Raw genomic sequence first — 14678 nt, forward strand, 5'->3', positions numbered from 1 at the left:
TATCTTTTTGTATATGGATGTATATGGATATAGGCTTTCGGCCATATGCTTATTTGTTTATTATCATCCCATTCATGTAGTTGTAGTTTGGCCAATTTCACAGTAAGCTATGTTAAACACAATAAAACGCTATTATATGGTTCAGTTGTGATGGAAATGCTTCTCAAAAGAGGAGCTGTGAGATAACAATAAAGCTGGCACTGCATTAAAAAACAAGTGTGTTTACTGGCAAAAAATCCCCTTTAACTTCACGAAAGAATACATTGTTTCACAGTTACATAATCCATTCCACAGAGTGCATGAAAATGTTTGATGCGTAAAAGTAGGGCTTGTTATTCACGGACCGCCCCAAACTGTGTACCGCGGCATGATACTGGCGCTCAGCGGAGGGTGCGACGGCCCCGCGACTCACTGACGCCAGCGCGAGTAGACCCAAGACGGGCAGCCGTATGAAAGCACTGGAGACAAGATTGAAAGCGGCACAGAAGGTACTGTTACTTTATATTTCTCATACTCAGCAAGGGCAATTGAAAGAAGGCTACACTCAATTTAGGGTTTCTGCCAACTTTTCGGACGTTTTATACAAAACTTCATGCGTACACTTAACTTTGAGCAATTTAGCATTCTTTCTAAGCCTTCAAACTTTTCTATCAGTCTGATAGAATAAAATATTGTCAATTGGCAGTGTATGGAACTCATTCGCTAATTGTAATCTAGTGTTATCAACACTATGACTGCAGCATTACCAGATTTGAAAACATGTGAACGTTTCTGATGTGTGGATTGATGGTGTGAATGTAAACGCGGAAAGTAGCCTATTCTTACGAACTACTAATTACTTGACGATGTACCATTGTGATATCTGACAGAGCTTTTGTGTTTTATCTGTGTAGGCTTGTCGTTTTGCGTTAGCTCACGCAATCAATTTAGGTTTTAGACGTACCTAATCATATTCATTATTTGTTGCTCACCTTTTCAGACTGATTTAGTGCCAGTGTTTTTGGTCCAACAGTACATCTTTGTCTTAAAGGATGATTTGATTGATGTTCTAGCAACACAAAGAGCTGCAAAATCCTAAGAATGACTAAATTACTTTATGTTGGTCTGCGAGTTTACACATGTCTTAACATCCTCTTGTGGAGGTCCTATGCTTTTGAAAGACAGGGTTGCAGCATCAACATATCTCCTGAACTCAGTGTGTGTTTGTGTGACAGAAAGCAAGAGTGAAAGACCCATGGCAGCCAGGGCCAGATCTCCTGACATCATTGAAGATGACATATCAGATTACCCAAAGGACACGAATTTGTCCTTGTCCGTGATTTACTTCAATTGTTTTATTCCGTTGCATTCAAATGAACATGTTTTTTCACTGTCTCATTTGTGTTATGGCTATTTGTGTATCTGCCTTTGTATCTTGGTCAGTCCGAGAAATGCAGGCAGTAGAATCTGCAGAGGTGCCATATAGTTGCTTGTGACAGAGAGCTGAAATCAATGAGGACTTTTACAATCTCTGGACATGCATCTAGAACAGTATGTTGAAGCAATAATTCGATTTGAGTTACAAGGCCTAACCTTGAAACCATTGAGCACTTCAACCTTAAATCTACCGAGTTTTCGTAGCATCCTCTGAAGCTGTTACTAAGTGAAAACAACGCATTACTTTCAACTGTCTTTTCGTCTGAGAGACGGCTATCACGTTATAGACCAATGAACTAATTCAGAATCAATTCTCCCGCATAGATATAAACAGAATGACATTGGAGTGTTTTACACGTATGCCTGTGTGCCAGTCATAACAGGATTTAGGCTCGCCAGCCTCAGTAATACCCATCCGTAGAACCCAGACGCCCTCCTCCACCATATGTAGAGGCGAGGTGTCCGCCCCACCACAACACCAACCCCAGAAACCCCCCCCCCCCCCCACACCCCCCCACCCCCTGAGTGCCAGGCATGGTTGGGATTGCTGCCCGAAGCCCATGTGTTGGTTTCAGGCGTGAGTTATGTCTGTGGTCACATGTGTGGAGTGGCCTGTCTGGGTGGAAACGCTAGCCTAGATCAGCTACAGCAGCCCTCTTGGGTCATTGTTGTGAGGTGGTTTGTCTGGGTTTAACAGCTGACCACAGTTCAGTCCCACCAGCCCGTCTGGGTCAATGCCGTTAGAGGCCTTTTCATGGCGCAGAACTGACCCAGGATCAGCTTGGCATGTCCCCTCCAGGTATGTGGTGTGACGGCTCTGACAGGGGTGTTGACTGACCCCAGTTTAGTTTACCACTTGTAGTGGTCTGTCTAGGTCAACGCAGCGTCTAGTCAGGGTGTACAGCATCTCACGCCGAGCTGAGGCTATTTCAGGCCTTGCCGTAGACTACACTGAGAAGGCGGGAAACTTGTGGGTGACTGGGGCTTAAGACTACTACTTGAGGGCTTGACTTTCATACTTGCTTCAGCTTATCTGTTTTTAGCCCCGTCACAGACGCTCGCATACTGTGTGAATGTCAGGTTTGGGTGGGTGGATGGTTGCAGCTGCCAGCGTGTGGCCTGTGTATAGCGGGTTGTTTTTGTTTGTCATTCTTTGATTATCAAGAATGCTTTTTGTACTGTGTGTGTGTGTGTGTGTGTGTGTGTGTGTGTGTGTGTGTGTGTGTAGACGTGAGATTTGGTACTGTCTGTTCTGCGGGTTATGTGACACACTTGAATGGAATTGTGTGGGCCGCATGGTGAAGTGCATTACAGTGAGGTCTAACAGTAACTATTTACATAGGCATGACTCTTGTTAGAAAACACACTTGTGTGAAGTGGTGGGTTTGACTCGAGAGGCTACAGGGTGTGTGTGTGTGTGTGTGTGTGTGTGTGTGTATGTGTGTGTGTGTGTAGAATTTGCATCCCCTTTCAGTCTTTTTCCTCATTTCTCACTCTCTCCATCTCTCCCTCACCTTCTCCATCAAGCAGACAGACAGACACACACGCACACACACACACACACATACTGTATATAGTCGCTCATGCTCCCTAATGAATGCACAAGGAAAATCTCTCTCTTTCTCTCAGATTCTCTTTTTCTCTCCATCTCTGCCCTCTCTAACTCTCCATCCATCCTCCCCCTCACTCGCCATCCCACTCTTACCCCCCCCCCTCTCTCTCTCTCTCTCTCTCTCTCTCTCTCTCTCTCTCTGTCTCTCTCTCCCCTCTCCTCTCTCATTCCTCTCTGCTCCCTGTTTTATAGCCAACGACTCAATTGAGCGGCCTCTAATGGAGGCCCTATCCAGGGCCCTGCTGATAAATAATGTAGCTTCTTCATAATGTCCCGTCCCCTGGGAGGGCCAGGAGAGCATCGTTACTGCCTCCTCATCCTCCACAGCCCGGCCCTAAATTGATTAACAGACACTGAAGCAGGGCAAAATGATCCATGCGGCTAGTCTCTAGCGTCTAACTGCTACCTAGCATTAGTGCTAGCCAGGCGGGTCAACCCCACTCACAGCTCGCCAATGTCGCATGATCCCACTCAGCCTCCGATTAGCCCTTTAGCCCGCAGCGCTGGCTAACAGGCTAATGCCAACCCATTACCGAGGGAAATTGCGGGCTGAAGCGAAGGGGATACCGGAGTGATTTTTATGGTGCTCTTGTGTAAACGGTGGTGTGTGTTTCAGGTTTAATAGGGGAGGTAGAAGTTGGCCTGTCCGGACAAGGTATTTATGCAATTCTTCGTAGGCGGGACTTGTGTAAGAGAGTGAGTGGGGTTGGGGTTGGGGGGTGGGGGGCAGTTTTCAAAGAATGTGTTGGGTAAGGAAGAGGACAACTGCGAGGCAGAGGGATAGATGCTTAGGATGTTAATGTGATTTAGGCTGAAGGAAGCTTCTAGGGATCCGATTATCTTTGATGTAGAGGTTCACTAGGACCCACTGATGACCCATTTGACTTCGATGAGAATCACTGTTCCGTATAATGTGGGTAAATTGAGACAGTTAAAGTATACTTACTGTGAAACAACTTTTTTTTTATGACTGAAGTGGCTATCTAATCCGATACCTATACCATCAACACTTATCTGTTGTGTTCCCTAAATGAAGTCCCATTGCAAAACTTTACCATAAAAATGTATTTTTTCTTATTTCAACTGTTTCAAACGTGAACTGTGGACTGCATGAAAAATGAAGAGCCTTTTGTGGCGCCATTTGGTTTGGACTTTCTGATGGGCAACTTCAAACTAGCATTGTCTAAAGAGAAGCGTCAACACCAACTCAGATCTCCGCCGCTTACGTAAACATGTGGTCAGTACAGCGGTCAGATGTTATAGATCCCCAGGTTTGGAAATACCCTAGAGGAGGTGGAGGAGGAGGAAGGGGAAGGGTCCAGCTGCATAGCGATGACAGTAAGCAACTGTGCCGACTGGTCCAGATGTTATAGTGTGTGCTTTCCTGGAATCCTGCATCTGAATTGGATTAAAAGTTAGTAGTTGGGTCTCTCTGCAGCTGGTCTCTCAAACATGCAGTTGGGCTTTCAGTAAACCTGTGAAGGCTGATGTTTGTAATGGACTGTTCTCCTGCAGTCCTCTTTACTGGCCCTCTCCTCGTCTTCAAATGCATTTGGAAGAAGGTCTGAGTATCTTCTCCAGCCTAAAGTGTCAAGCAAGAAGGACAGCAAAAGAGGAGAGAGAGAGAGAGAGAGAGGACAAGAGGGAAGTGTGTTTTCACTCCCAGCCCCAGGATCGTTCGTTTTCCTCCACCTGTAGAGAGGCCTCCGGGCCTCCAGCAGGAAGTGAGGGCGCTTCAGGGACGGCGATGACAGAGGCGGAGAGATAAACGGCCGCGCTGTTGACTCCCTCTCCCAGAAGCAGAGCTTTGGAACAATGCAGCGAGGTGGCCTGGGAGGGTGTGAGTCCAGCCACGCCTCACACTCAAAGGCTGTCGGGCCTCACATGCTCCCCTTGATGTAGCTCCTCACACACACACACACACACACACACACACACACACACACACACACACACACACACACACACACACACACACACACACACACAGACTCATAAGCAGAGAGACATACGCAGACCATCAACCCCTACCTGACAACAGTTAGGCCCTGGCTTTTTAAATTAGCCAATGTGATTGGGGCAGCTGGGCTAAATATAGGAGCAACTTCCCTGCTTTACTGTCAGTGTGGTTAGCGATAGCAAGCCTCCAATGACGCCCCCCTCCCCACTTCGCCCAACACACACACACTAACCCACCAGCTGTTGTAAACAGCACCTGTTCTCACAGAACCTCAGTCCAACCTGGTAGCCCGCACTTACAGTAGCCAACACAGATAGAAAATGGCTATCTGTCTATACCGCTGCACACATAGCCGGAAATACCAGCTTGTGTGAAAGCTTGAGGTTGTAGGCAGAGTGAAGGCTTGATGATGTTTTGGCTCCTGGTAATAGGAAATCTAATCTAGTCACTGTGTTCACTGTCAGAATGCTTTGTTTGAGTCAGAGAGTATAAAAGGATGAAGTCGAATTCTGTGTGTGTGTGTACGTGCAAGAGCAGGGCAATGATAGATACTGAGAAGATTTGTGTGTGTGTTTGTGCGAGTGTGTGCACGCATTCTATTTTAGATTCTAGGCATACCAAAAATACCTCCCAGTTCATGTTGAGACACTTGGTGATCCTTGACTGATTTTGAACTTGCTTGTAGTTTCCAAAGACAGGGGAACAATTTATTCAATGTCCTTGGTTCCCCTTGAAGGTGAGATAATCATCCACCTTCTTAGGAAATGGGTGTTTGGGGACCACAGTGAAGAGGCACATTTACCCACACACCTCTTTGTTTTGTTTTACGGTCCCAGATGTCGCCAGGCTCCTCTTTGGTGGATGTTTTATGGAACATTTCTCTCAACCAAAGCAACCAATAAAGTGTTGTTGATATTTCAACTCAGACAAGTACCTCAACAATGCATATGTTGTGTCAAATTGTTTGACCAAGATCAAATGCTACCACCCTCATCAGTTAGGCAGTATGTGTTCATATCGCAACCAACAGTGACATTGGAGAGTGCTAATGTGACGATTCATATGGACAGGAAATCATGTGGAGAATGCGCTGGTTGGCGTGTTCGCGGTCAGGCACACCGGCAGCAACTTCCAAGAAGTCATAACAGAGTGACATCATTGGTCCTTGCCTCAGGCAGGGTTGCACCAATAGAGTGGGCCGGGGCTTTGAGATTTGTACGGTTGGTTTCCAGGCAGAAGATATGTAGCTACACTGTTCTTAGAAGCTGCGCCCTGAGCGGCATGTTTTATAGTGTCTCGTCAATGGTCTTATTGTCTGTCTGTCTTATCTGCTGGTCTGTCTGTGACTGTAATTTGAGAGTCTGTTGTTATGCATTTGTGATAAACCGGTCTTGGTTCTCTCTCCAGGTGGTTACAGTTGAAGCGATTCTTGGTTCTGGGACACTGAAGCTGGCAGCTCCATCTTTCACCCCCCACAAGAACAAGCAACATCCCTCCTTCAACGCTCACCCTTTCCCTCTTCTCCCTGGACTATCCCTCCCCAGTTTCCTGAAACTCCTTTACACACACACACACACACACACACACACACACAGACACACACACACACAGACACACACACACAGACACACACACACAGCTGTCCGTCCCTTCCAAAAAAGCCTCCGTGTGGGACCGATAGAAGAAGAGGAGGGAGGGTTCCCCGTCCGAAAATGAACGTCACGTCGCTCTTCTCCTTCACCAGCCCGGCCGTGAAGCGCCTGCTGGGCTGGAAGCAGGGGGACGAGGAGGAGAAGTGGGCCGAGAAGGCGGTGGACGCCCTGGTCAAGAAGCTCAAGAAGAAGAAGGGGGCCATGGAGGAGTTGGAGAGGGCCCTGAGCTGCCCCGGCCAGCCCAGCAACTGCGTCACCATCCCTCGCTCCCTGGACGGACGGCTCCAGGTGTCCCACAGGAAGGGCCTGCCCCATGTCATCTACTGCCGGGTGTGGCGCTGGCCCGACCTGCAGTCCCACCACGAGCTCAAGGCACTGGAGTGCTGCGAGTTCCCCTTCGGCTCCAAGCAGAAGGACGTCTGCATCAACCCCTACCACTACAAGAGGGTCGACAGTCCAGGTGGGTCCAACATTTCAACCGCGCACGCAAACCCACAGCTGCGCTCTCCTGCTTTCAAATCGATTCACGTTATGACGAATTGTCACACTCTCTGGTACAATGCAGGTCAAAGGGTTCATTGAAAAGGCAATGCAAAAACGTGCATATCTCTGCACTTTACGAAGATGCTTGAATCGTCTTCTGGTGTAGTTCATCATTGCTCTGCATGTGGGTTTCCAGCTGACAAAAGGCTCTCTTTTTTCTCCCTCTCTCCTATCTTCTTCCTATATCCCTCACAGCCATCTGCCAGGTACTTGTCTTTTTGAACTGGGATACTTAAAAACAAACCTCTCAATCTCCCAAACCTGTCAAGCACGGACACAGACTAGTGCAGATACACATGCACACACACATACAGACACACACCATACAAGAACAGGCACAAACACACAGGAGCACAGTTTCCTGGCTGTCGATGCAGTTCAGAAGTCTCAGCTGCGTGTGTGTGTGTGTGAGACAAAGATATATTATTTTCTCTTGCTAGGGGAGAGGCAGGGGACATCAAATGCAGCCTTTTGTCTGTCTACTAAGCAGAAGATGAGTGTCAGCTGACCACACAGAAACAGCTGTGCACAGGGTGCTGGAGGAAGGGAGGGAAGCTATGGGCGGTGTGTGTGTGTGTGTGTGTGTGTGTTAGCAGGAAATTCCACCCAAGGGAGAATGGGGGCTTTGTTTTGGGCATGCTCTGTGCAGCCAGCTGGGGAATACACACTCATACAGACACACACACACACACACACACACACACAGTGTTGCTGTGAGGAACACTGGGGCAGGAAGCCTGTCACTCACATACAATAGGAGGAAGGAGTGGTGGTCTGCCTCGCACACTTTTAGTGGAGGAGGAGGAGAGGGGGGGGGGTGTAAGGGTCCACGCTCCGTGATCTGAAACAGCTGTCTGTTCACACACATCCTCTCCTCTTCCTCCTCTTCACACCCCCCCCCCCTTCACACACACTCCCATCCTCTCTCCCAACCTCAAAGCTTTTCCCAAAACACTGACACAAGATTGTGCCACACATCTAGTCTTACACAAACTCATTTGACGTCAAATATTTTGGTTTAACTTCAGCCTAACATTGAACTAAGTGAAACTATTACATCAAATCAAACTATCTTGTTTTTTTATACAAAAGATTGATACATTTTTGAGAATAATTGATTATTTTTATTTCTATAATTGAAATGTGCCAATTTTAATGGTGTGATGTGCTGAAAAGCACATAGTGTTTTGGTTTATCAGCAGGTGGCCTAGTCATGCCATCAATGTTGTGGCATTAAATAGACAAAACTTTATTGGTTCAAGTAGTTGGACACAAGTGGAGAATCTCTCTCTGGTTCTGAATTTCACACATCTGAATGAGTTTTTTCAAGATGATCTTCCATAATGTTTACCCCGGCATGATGAATTCCCCCAAAGTAGGATCTCTTGAAAGGTGCTTTCTCCCAGAAGAATGTCTGGCACTAAGGCCAAATACGGCTGGCTTAAATCAACAAGCTGGATGCCAAAACTCCCAAAAATGTAGGGGCATCTGCACCCAGTGAGCAGATAGAGAGAGGGGCTCTTTATGATGCTGTCATTAAAGAACTCAGTCTGTGCTAAAGAAGGTCCAGGGTGTGTGTGTGTGTGTGCGCGCGTGTGTGTGTGTGTGTGTGTGCGCGAGTGTGTGTGCGTGTAGTCAATGCACGTGTGTGTTGGTGAGTGTTTGCCTGGGTAGTGCGCATGCGTGTGTGTGAGCAAGTGTGTGTGTGTGTATGAGTGTGTGCATGCTTTTGCAGCGCTACTAGACTCCAGGGGCTTACTGACACAAAGAGAGGGCTGAGCTCCCCCTGGCTGTGCTCACTGACAGGGTCAAGCGTTACATCAGAGAGCAACACTTATCAAACCAAGGGAGCCTCATACACCTCAATGAAAATTAATAGCCCTTTTTAGATGAACGCGTAACTGTGTGTGCGGGGAATTTCAAAGCCTGGTTTTATTGTCAGTGTGGTGGTATATTGATTGTAGATCCTCAAAGAGATTTTTCTTGCTGATGAAGTGCAGTTTTATACATCGTTCATTTGAGTAACTCAAAATGGAAGCCCACTCTATCTACTTTAACTGTTGGATAGCATCACGGCGCCATTTTGTCTGATGTCTCACGGTTTCCAGAGAACGCAGACATTTTGAAAGGCACACACAGACAAATGGATTGAATGACAATCAACCGGACATGTCTTCTCCCTCTCTTCCCAGTGCTGCCCCCGGTGTTGGTGCCGAGGAACAGCGAGTTCAACGCCAAGCACAGCATGCTGCCACGCTTCCGCAACCCCCTGCACCAGACCGAGCCTCACATGCCGCAGAATGCCACCTTCCCAGAATCCTTTGCCCAGGCCAACACGCTGACGCCGGCCTTCCCCCCGACCTCTCCAGTAAACAGCTACCCCAGCTCTCCAGGCAGCGGGAGCAGTGCCACCTTCCCTCACTCCCCCAGCAGCACTGACCCAGGAAGCCCCTTCCAGATGCCAGGTGCGTTCCCATGCCATGGGGGCTTCCCTCCACCCGGGCCTGACGTTTGAAATGAACCCCCCCCCCCCCCCGTCGACTGTGGCAGCCGCCGTGACTGTGTTCGATAACGTTACACGTTCGATAGATCTAGTACACCGTTTACAAAACTCCTTTGTGTTCTTATTGTATCTATCTTTCACCCCCTCCATCTCCTGACCTGTGCCTGCTACAGAGACCCCCCCTCCTGCCTACATCCCCCCGGAGGAGCAGATGACTCAAGACTGCCCACAGCCCATGGACACCAACCTGCTGGTCCCTGCTCTTCCCCTGGAGATCAGCAACCGGCCAGGTAACTATGGCAACACACACACACACACATAAACAGCACTCACAACCCCCAGGCTAAATCCCCTACAACTCTGTTTCAAGGTGCATTAGGGGGCAGTTTCTGACACCGCCCACTTGACCTGTCGGTGCTGGCCTTTTCAGCATGTCATACATTACATACCATCCATGTAGCATTTACACAGGGATCATAGGGAATATGTATTTATATATTGTGGAATACACCAGTATACATCAAGAGGAATAACTTTGTTCAGCCAAAACTAAAACAAGTCCTTATCTACCATCAGAAAGACTACCAAACATCCATCCCTCTGTTCTAAGGTCATTAGGGGTCAAGTAGAGAGAGCATGATGTGCTGTGGGTGCATGAAACCCAAGGGAAGGTTCAAAGCCTGGAGCAATTAAAGTCAGCCTTGATGCAGCTTTTTACGAGTGCTTTAAAACCCTCTGTCTGATGTCATCTCTGCCGGTGGTCATTACTGAAGGCTCGTTAAGCACTGCCTGTGCTAATTACCTCCCAGTTTTATATCTGAAACCCTGCCTCGACCGTGACTACCTCAAACTGTGTGGTTGAACCACAACTGTGTGAAGGTTTTGGCCAATTCTTCAAAACCGCACGTACACAAGTCATTATTTACGTTCTTATACTGAAGTTGTACTTGGGAGCATGCAACCATGCCACTATTCTTAGATCTGTGTCTTACAGAAGTGGCACACTGTAAATATCGAATGATTTGGTTCGAGCCCAAAGCTCAGTGTCTTTTGTTTTTAATAGCGAACGACACACACACACACGCACACACACACACAGATAGAGGCACTGATAGCGGGAAGAGCTGCAAAAATGAGGGAGTAGTTCTCTCTCCTCCACAAGCTGCATCCTGTCAGGGGAGGGGGGGGGGGGGTGGTGGGTGGTGGTGGGGGGGAGGGAGGGTTCTCCATTGTAAGCCGTCTGTTCTGGGAAACTGCAAGACAAAACACACCTGCTAGCCAGTACCCATGGAAGGCAGGAAGTTTGGGAGAAGTTCACGTTTAGATAAACACAATACATATCCTAATCCAGAGGGTGCCAAGCTCAGTTGGCACAGGGCTCACGGTAGACACATGGGGTGAGGGCATGTGCCATACATAGGCAGGGCAGCTAGTTACTCCTGTTGACTGCCTGTTTCACTCCCTACAGCGTAGCTTGGACTACAGTCTTAAAAAGCTGGATTGGGCATTCTGCATTGCATAGAACTATGATGTTTTTGTTACTAAAGCTACTATGTTACTAAACTTGTTCGCCAAAAAATGCATTTCTCCTCCCAAGATATTTCTTGTATGTGTCCTTGTGTCCAGATGTCTTTAGCAGTGGATGTGTGTACGCTCACATTATCCGCGTGTCAACGTGTACAGGATATCTTACCCTTTGTGTGTGTGTTTCCTGTGCAGATGTTCAGCCCGTGGCCTACGAGGAGCCTAAACACTGGTGCTCCATCGTGTACTACGAGCTCAACAACCGCGTCGGCGAGGCCTTCCAGGCGTCCTCCACCAGCGTGCTGGTGGACGGCTTCACAGACCCCTCCAACAACCGCAACCGCTTCTGCCTGGGCCTGCTCTCCAATGTCAACCGCAACTCCACCATCGAGAACACCCGGCGGCACATCGGCAAAGGTAGGGCCGGCTCCAACTTGCGACCACATGGTGCAGACGTTCTTGGATCAATAGTTGTCGTCGACGTGGGGATAGGCTGCTATTCTGAGGAAATATTCCAAAGAATGACACAGGCATGTGTATAGGCGCTGTATCGATGTTCTATTTCATTTGTTTAAATTATATGAATATTATACATTTTCTTTTTCATCTTTATTTTCATTTAATAATTAAATATATTATTATTGATATAGTATCCAGGGTCTTTACATTTAGAATTACGTCTTAAAAAAGGGGTTAACCTTGTTGGTTGTGAACCAGCCAAGAGCAAAGACTGAGGTAATTATCAGAATTTCCTTTCACAAACCGTACCTCAGCACGACTCTCCCTCTCTCCTCTGCAGGCGTCCATCTGTACTACGTGGGAGGGGAGGTTTACGCCGAGTGCCTCAGCGACAGCAGCATCTTCGTCCAGAGCCGCAACTGCAACTACCACCACGGCTTCCATCCCACCACCGTGTGCAAGATCCCCAGCGGCTGCAGCCTCAAGATCTTCAACAACCAGGAGTTCGCCGAGCTGCTGGCCCAGTCCGTCAACCACGGCTTCGAGGCTGTTTATGAGCTCACCAAGATGTGCACCATCCGCATGAGCTTCGTCAAGGTAACCGAGGGGGGAGGGGGGGGGGGGGGGGGGGGGGGAAATTACATTTAACTGACAGCGGAGCATCGTAGAAAGGCACCCTCTGACCTTGCAGAGTACAGGATAGTTAGATTGTTACTTTAATGATCCCCTAGACGAGATTGCGGCATTACAGCCGTGTAAAAACGATCATGCACAAAGACAGGGATAGTGCTCTACATCCAGTGTATATACTGTACTCGCTGACAGTTGACTGTTTTCTTCTCTTGTGCTGCAGGGCTGGGGGGCGGAGTACCATCGCCAGGACGTGACTAGCACCCCCTGCTGGATCGAGATCCACCTGCACGGGCCCCTGCAATGGCTGGACAAGGTGCTCACACAAATGGGCTCTCCCCTCAACCCCATCTCCTCCGTGTCCTAAACTCAGCTGTCCCCAATCCTGTTGGCTGTCTAAATCCAGCATTTAGGTGTCGGGCGAGGGGGGTGGGGTGGTGGGGTGGTGGTGGGTGTAGTCTGATCCTGGATCTGTTTTATCTCCGTCAAAGCAAGATGATTTTGACTGGAACATATTCAGATTTTGTGGCTAGACAAGGGGCGGGTTGTTTTGGGCGGGATTTGGGTTTGTACTCTACTTGAAGGATGTCTGAATCAGGCACATTTGCAGATTCACAGACGGACATGGCAGGGGATGGGGCAAGTGAGATAGAAGCACCTGGAAGATACTTGATCACTGTGACCAACTGTAATAATCAGGCCATCACACTCATCTTCAATGCAGGTATCCTCCCTGATCTGATCTCGCCACCGCAGTTAATACTCTCTTCTTTTTACTTTTCCTTCTCTTCCCTTGATCCCAGTTTACATCCCAGTTTTCATTGGACACTCGGATATTCCCGGGAGGGTTAATGACTGCCAGGTTGTTACAAATGAGCATTTACAGAGTCGTGGGTGGGGGAGGAGGCAGGTGACCAATATAGGTGGGCGGGGGAAAGATAAATTAATTGTAGCGGTGTTAAGTTTCTTATAAACATATTTAGAGGGTATGAAAATAACCAAGGTCAATAATCAACAAGTGTTTTCTCAGACATCAAATTGCGTTCATTCATTTTTTTGGTTTGGCATACAGAATATGTAGCAAGGTTTTCAGATGAACGCCCTTCGTCAGTTTATGACAAATATTCTTGTAGGGGGGGGGGGGGGGGGGGGGTTGGGAAGTGGGGGGGATTGGGGAGGGAGGGTGGGTACGACGCCATAGGGGGGTTTAAGATATTCTTTTTTATGGGGAGGGGGGGGGGAATACAAGTGTATAAATCTTGCTCATGCTGTGTTACACTCGTGTTCAACTGAATACAATAAAATAGTGTTTTAGGTATTCTCACCATTGGAGTATTTGCTGTGCAGTCTGTTTTTGCAAAACGTAGTTGTGTAAACATAGCATCACAAAAACAACTGGTAGACAGCAGGAACGTCACAGCAGATGTGGAACCAGAGGCCTGGTTCTAGTTCTGTGTGTCACTTGCTGTGTGGGGTGCAGCTAAACAAAAGGTGTCAGTAGACTCATGTTCAGAATATGGACACTGATCCATCTCACCTATGCCTCATTCTTTTATTACAATGACAGTGCAAACTTGCTGAAAGATGGTTAAAATGAAACTTTTTGCATTGCATTTCTTGGCTGGGCATATTAAGTTGTTGACTGAAAAAAAAAGATTTGCAATCAGTAAAAGTTACTGATGATTCTATAATGCATTTATTGTTTTTGTTAAATGCAAATTGTTGCCTTTCAACTCTTTATTATTAGAGGAGGCCCATCCACTATTAAACTGTTTTATTTTAGTTTATTTGTATTTTTTGACATGTATCTTTGTATTTTTTTATCTGCACTTTCACAGATCACCTCTTTTCTTGTTTTTTAATTTGTGCTGTTTTTGCTTAGTAATCCCAGAAAGCAGTTTTATTCCATGAATATCAAGTCTCTACTGGAAGATTCAATAAAGTTTTTTCATTAACTGCAGGGTCATTTCTTGTTCCTGTAAATGAAAGCTCATCCGTGTGCACATGTGCATAAATATACACGTGGATTTGACTTTACCTCCAAACACGTTCTCTACCACTTGACCCAGTGAGCAATTTTCGCTCACACTCGCTCACATTCAAGACTAAAGCCACAGGTGTGATCTGGAGTTCAAGCACCTTGCATCTCTAGTACAATTCTCACAAGCCTAATTGTCAAGTCCTGTGTTTGTCGGAGACTCACTTGGCTTTTACCCTCCTGGTTCACTTTCACCCCATCTGGTCTGAGTGTGATTCATGGTGGGAAGAGGGGGGAGTCAGATGGCTGAGCGGTGAAGGAGTCGGGCTAGTAATTAGAAGGTTGCCGGATCGATTCCCCGCCGATCCAAATGACGTTGTGTCCTTGGGCAAGGCACTTCA

The 14678-nt window shown here is 47.5% G+C and overlaps 1 protein-coding gene across 1 annotated transcript; it reads left to right on the forward strand.

Annotated features, from left to right (window-relative positions):
• Window positions 1-382: 382 nt before the first annotated feature.
• smad1 (SMAD family member 1) lies at window positions 383-13431 on the forward strand. Its single transcript, XM_047045395.1, has 7 exons — window positions 383-488; window positions 6396-7100; window positions 9376-9648; window positions 9860-9976; window positions 11406-11627; window positions 12010-12266; window positions 12523-13431. Exons 2-7 carry the CDS (start codon window positions 6701-6703, stop codon window positions 12664-12666), a joined length of 1413 nt encoding a protein of 470 aa, XP_046901351.1. The 5' UTR covers window positions 383-488; window positions 6396-6700; the 3' UTR covers window positions 12667-13431.
• Window positions 13432-14678: the final 1247 nt, after the last annotated feature.

The sequence above is a fragment of the Hypomesus transpacificus genome, chromosome 22 (genome assembly GCF_021917145.1).
Source record: "Hypomesus transpacificus isolate Combined female chromosome 22, fHypTra1, whole genome shotgun sequence".
NCBI lineage: Eukaryota > Metazoa > Chordata > Actinopteri > Osmeriformes > Osmeridae > Hypomesus > Hypomesus transpacificus.